This window comes from Echiichthys vipera (genome assembly GCF_963691815.1).
Source record: "Echiichthys vipera genome assembly, chromosome: 12".
Lineage (NCBI taxonomy): Eukaryota > Metazoa > Chordata > Actinopteri > Perciformes > Trachinidae > Echiichthys > Echiichthys vipera.
The window spans coordinates 6,825,266-6,831,229 of NC_139837.1; the positions used below are offsets into that span (position 1 = coordinate 6,825,266).

General features: G+C 44.3%; 1 protein-coding gene across 1 annotated transcript; it reads right to left on the reverse strand.

Moving 5' to 3' along the window:
- Positions 1-1,012: 1,012 nt before the first annotated feature.
- Positions 1,013-5,605, reverse strand: zfp36l1a (zinc finger protein 36, C3H type-like 1a). Its single transcript, XM_083924419.1, has 2 exons — positions 5,419-5,605; positions 1,013-4,272 (listed from the first exon to the last, which is right to left on the reverse strand). Exons 1-2 carry the CDS (start codon positions 5,467-5,469, stop codon positions 3,208-3,210), a joined length of 1,116 nt encoding a protein of 371 aa, XP_083780545.1. The 5' UTR covers positions 5,470-5,605; the 3' UTR covers positions 1,013-3,207.
- Between the last annotated feature and the right edge of the window lie 359 nt (positions 5,606-5,964).

A 5,964-nucleotide genomic window follows, 5' to 3' on the forward strand; every position in this document is an offset into this window, starting at 1 on the left:
TGTTGTCCCTGAAACCAAACACCACTCTGCTTGTATTAATGGTTAAATAGCGATTGTTTATCTATCTGTGTAAAAATATATAAAGCCCACGCCATGTGGTGCTATGCTATTTTGACAAGCCTATGACTCAGTTATTTATCTCATACTTAAGTGAGTATCCTCAGTCGTGTATCGATCGGTTTACTTGTAACCTCCGGATCATTGATCAGGTGATAACCTCAGCGAATCAAACTTTTTTTTATTTTTTATTCTGGGAAACGTTAACAGTTACAGCCCCCCTGATCAATAGTTCTGCTGAAATCAGCGGTGTCTTGTCTTTGCGTAACCAAATCCGCTCAGAGTTTGATCACCCCCGGGTCAATACCCCTGACTGCTGTCTGTGCAGTTCACCAATCAACTTCCACCACAGTGAAACTCCCTTTAGTTCTGCGCTGACAGGGAAGCACAGCCAGCTCCATTTCCCATTTTTACCTTTGAACACAGCACTTGTAACAATATTCTGTCCGTGTTGATGTGCAGCAGGAGTTTTCAATGTCTGATATTTAATTGTTAGTTGCAACCCTATTTTTTTTTTTTTGCCTATATGCAAATTAGCATAATGGCATAATAATAAAGTATGCCAAATTCGCTGTTAGCAGTTCCTGTCCCACAGACAGCCATCACTGCATTACTTTGATACTGAATAAAACTTTAAAATGTGATGTTTCTCAGGCAGGTTCTGGAGTTATAAGGGAGTTTTTATTATTTCAAAGTGCATTTATGGGTTATCAGTTTGAAAACCTTTGATATAAAGCTTTGCCAACTTAATACCCTGTAACGAAGGCCATGCAAATGTTAAATGCCACCCAAAATGAGTCCCTTTGAAAACTCGGATATTCAGCAACCTGATTGTTTATATAATAAGCATTAGAAACATAATCGTCATTGATTTAATGAAAAAGGACCTTCTTCTGACCTTAATATTTCACAGATTTTGAGGCATCATGCATGTGCGACACAACTCATTACACAGTTTAACTTTTCCAAAAATATGGGGTTTATTGACTTAACTGCAATCAATACTTACAAAAGAGGGAGAAAAAAAAACAGGTTTTCATATAAACTCACAGAAATTACTGTAGTGAAAAAACATGGCTGAAAAAATACATTCAACTGTTTTACTTTCTTTGTGTCAAAAACATCTGGCCACCTCTTCCAAGAACGTGTGAAGGCAACGCAGAACAAGTGACTTTTTAAAATAAAAAAAAAACTTAATTGTCCTCCATTTATCAAATATAAAAAGGCAGAGAAGCCTTAGCTACCTGGAATGTATTCAGAGAGGCACTTCCAATGGTCGAGAGGGGGCCAAGCAGGTGCGTCAAGCATCCAATCAAATTAAAGAGAAACACAAAAGAAACTTTCCTCAACCCATTTGGTCACAGCTATTGCTTGTAATAACAGACTGGGTGTAAGACAGAAGACATTTCAACATAACCAGTCTTCTAACTTCACCTAAACCAGTGATGTGAGAGGTCTTACAGCACCCCTTTGCTTCTACCATCAACCCAAGAACACTCAGATCTGAGACTGAACCCGACGAGGTGAATTAATGTACTAACAGTTAGCTACCGTTACTGTCAGATTATTATAAGATGTGACGGGGGAAACATCAGGAATGAATACAAGCAAATCTAGTTCAGGTGGAATTGCAGTCCGATAAGAGGGAGTAAGAAAAAAAAAAAAAAAAGTACAATAAATAATCAAAACGCAAAACGTCCTTTTTTTTGCATCTTTTTTGCTTTAAATTAAGTTTCATTTGAACAAAGTGTAGTTGCAGAACAAAAGTCATTGAAGTACAATATATTAAACTGTGAAAAAAAAAAGGAAAACTGACAAAAACGTCTTCACAATCTTTAGATTAATATGGAAGATCATAATTTAACATAAAAGAAAATATATTCTATTGTTCATTATCCAGATAAATACAAAACAAAATTAACAAAAAAAATGCATATGATCAGCAATAAATATGTTCTGATAAGTTAAATAAGCAGTGACAAGCAAAACCTTCTGTCTGGAAAGTTTTTTTCAAACAATAATAACCGTAATAATAACATTAATAAAAAATAATTATCAAATAAAGAAAGCAAAAAAAAAAAGAAGGAGGATGTAATGAGTACAGAGGGCTCCTCGGAGCAGGTACTAAAGTGGGGGAGAAGTGAAGTAAAATAGCTTGGAGATCCGATCTCATCAAGTCGCAGGATGTACAACTGCACCATGGGAATGCTGGAATTCCCCAGATCGGCGAGGATAAAGGCGGGGAGGCAGGGTTGAGAGGCAGGACAAAGTCTTACAGGTTTAATGATCAGTTTGATATCAAGACTTCCTTCCCCAAAAAAAAGAGCCAGTGACCAGCAACAGGAGGAGAAAGCTCAGGAGCGAAGGGAGGATTGGGGTCGGGGGCGGGGGGGGGACATAACCAACTTCCAGTTCAAAGTCCTTCCTGCAGACTCACCCAGTCCACAATTACATAAGACGGGGCTTTGAGAAGAACCGTGACGTGGGGTGGAGAGGGGGCAAATGAGAAAGAACCAAAAACAATACGGTAGTCCATTCACCCTAAACACATGCAGAAACCGCCCCAGGCACTTTTTTCTTTTAAAAAGTATTCATATATTTTCAGGGTCTTTATTTTTTTCATTTTTTGTCTTAACTCAGTCTGTAAAAAATGGCTGCGGTAGATCTACAGTTACGTTAGTGAGCACCCTCTAGCTAGCTCAGGGGAAGTGGTATCATCAGGTAGGAGGGGGGAGGAGGAGGAGGAGGGAGGGGGCTAGTGCAATGCACTCCCCTTTCCAAGGCCACTTGTGCTGCTACACATTCATGAACAAATGAAGAAGAAAGAAAAAACAAGTGGCACCTGGCAAAACAGTCAATTCTTGTTCTTGTGATTTTCATAGTTCAATTTCCTCTCCTTTTTTTTGGCACTATGACACATGGCTGGGTACTTTTTGAAACTTGCTGTGCAGATTAACAGGGGTGAAATGATCATTTGAATAGAGAGAGAGAGAGAGAGAGAGTTCCCTTAACTGATCACATCTTTACAATGCTAACAAGGAACTAACACGGTGTTGTGTGAGGGAAGCTTAGGGAAAGGGGCAGAGGTAGAGGGGAGTGCCATGTTCTCTTTGTGTCATCGAACTTAAGTCACTGGTGGATGCGTGCAGTCTAGTCATCAGAGATGGAAAGGCGGCTAAAGATGGGAAGGCGGCGGGTGGTATCCAGCGTGGGGGACTCGGAGCCACTCAGGCTGCCTCCAGAGCTGCTCTGGTAGCCCTCTTGGTCTGACAGAGAGTCGGGAGGGCTGGATGGAGACTCGAACATCTGAGGGGACTCCAACATGGGTCTGAAATAGTAAGGTGTGCTTGTTGGAGAGGGAGGTGCAGGGGTGTTGGGCTCTGTGCCTACAGGGCCGACACTAAGGCTGGGCCCAAACAGGTTGGCCAGCTCCTGGCTGGAGTAGGTAAAGGGGTTACTGCTGGGCCAGTCCGGGACCTCATCAGGGAAGAACATGGGTGGAGGGGTGACGGAGGTGGGGCTGTCTCTCAGCCCAGCTGAGCTAGAGAAGCCTGCGAAGCTGTAGCTGTGCTGCAGTCGAGGCCTGTCCATCTTGTTGGAGGAGTTAAGAGGGGAGCACTGCTGGGGAGGTCCACGGCGCTCCTCAGCATTGTGGATGAAATGGCAGCGAGGCCCGTATGGGCAGAAACCGATGGTGTGGAAGGTGCGGCACAACTCCGTTTTGTATTTGGGGTGGCGGCTCAGGCTGCGCAGTTCATGGATTCCGTGAGCAAACTGGCATTTGTCACCGTACTTGCAGGAACCATTTTCCTCAAAGGGCCTGCAAAGCTCCGTCTTGTAACGGCTGGAGTTCACTTGGCTCCCACCGGTGGGACTGGCAGGGCCCAGGCACTTGTTGAGGAGCCTCTCACCCGTCTCAGAGAAGGAGCGGTCTCGCAGGCGGTTCTCCTTGTTGTTGCTGGCATTGCCAAGCCCTGAGATGAGTGAGCAGTGGTCCCCTGCCTTCAAGCTGTTCAGAAACTGGTTCTGGCTGAACTTTGTGCTGCTGACAGAGTGCCGCCGCTGGTACACGCCTCCCACCGAGGGTGATCCCACCGCCTTCCTGTCCAGCAGGGCTCCGGCGGGGCTGGAGATGGGCACATTAGTGCCAGTGCAAGGGACAGACATGGGATGGGGGGCACCCAGGTTGTTGTTGTAGCTGAGCAATTTGTTGTTCTGCAGGAACACAAAGAATACACGTCATTAGAAAAACATACTCTACATATTCACCAAGGCTGACAGTCAATGTGGTCCTGATTTTGAAGAAAGCTGGTGGGCTAGAGGGAGAAAACCCACAGCCTCCTCTTGCATGACTGTTCTTTTTGGCTCGGACAACATAAGCGGATACAGGCCTATAGAACAGCAGCTGGTTTGGCAAGTTGCCCTGGGTAGGAATGTGTGCCTGTTTAGTAAATGGAGCAGCAGCAGCAGCACATGAGAGGCCACAGGGCTGCTAGTGGCTACAAAGAGGCTGCATCATTTGAAAGATAATGAAAGTGGCAAAGCATCCAGCTGAATAACAAGAGAAAAAGTGATCTGCTTTGCAATACGCGTACAAACTAGAGGAGATGACTGGTTTAGTCACTAATTTACATGAGTATAGGAGCTACCAGGTAATAAACTTTAACAACCGAGAGAGGGGGGGGAAAAAAAGGCGCTCTTTGAAGCAAAAAAAAGAGAAATCTGACACTGAAAGCATGGAAATGTATGCAAACGAAAACAGTGCGGTGACGTGAACTGACCGCTGAGCCGTTAGGATATTTTGAAAACCACCTTATTTCCCCCCCCAACAAATATTAACGCGGTTAATCACAGAAGCGCGTTTATGGAGGCAATAACAGGCAAAAGTCAGACAAGTGTAGTCAATGATTGGCGAGCATGCGGCTGCTTTGTGAGGAGTATTAAAAGTGGCGCAAAAGTGCCCTCATTAACAGGGCGACAGCGTGAATGAGTTAACCGAGGCTGGGGCTCGAACATGCACCGAAACCGGTCAGAAAAACGACACATTTAAGGTGAACACGCGTGACACATGTTGCATATGAACACTTTAACATTTCAACAGTTGGTAACTCTTAATGCGAAGTATCCGGCACACTTTTTAAAGACACCCGTTAACGTAAATAACGCCCACGACTGTGTTTAGACAGGAAACAACAAGGTAGAAAAAAATAATAATAGCAAAACAGTCGAAGCGCAAAACAAAACAAGCGTCCGCACGGGCGCGTCACGGCGCAGGGCCGCGGGCATGCAGCCCATCATTCCTCCACAGCGGCTAACAGGCTAACCGCTACAGAGGACCAGAGGAAAAGTTTTTGAAGCTACCTTGTTCATGACTTCGAAGTCGAAGAAAGGCGACACCACGGCTGTGGTCATCTTTGCAGCGACCAGGGTTAAATCGGAAATAAAAAACAAAACAAAAAAAAAACAAAGTGTGCTCGTTGGGAAAAGTTGCGCAGGTCTGCCGAGTGTCTGATCCGCAGCTCCTGTGTATTTTTGACCCTGCAGAACTCCCCCTCTGCCCTGCACCAGCCCCGACATTTGCTTTATAATCCTTTTGCAGGAGGAGCCTCGAGCGCTGGGCGTTAACTTTCAGTGAACTTTTTTTTCTCTTCTTCTTCTTCTTCTTCTTCTCCTTCTTCCTCTTCTGAAGGGACAAACTTTCAGTGGGTTGTCAGTTTGTTTGAGATCACTACACAGTTGCACACAGTATGAACACTGGACAGTTTTTGGCTTTTATTCTTTGAGTAACTTGCAGTAAAAATAACCCTCTTTATCTCCATAATAAGCCTGTTTATTAGTGTGCCATAGTCGTTGGATTACACAAATACACCAACTTATTACAGGATACAGGGCATTCTGTATGTTCTG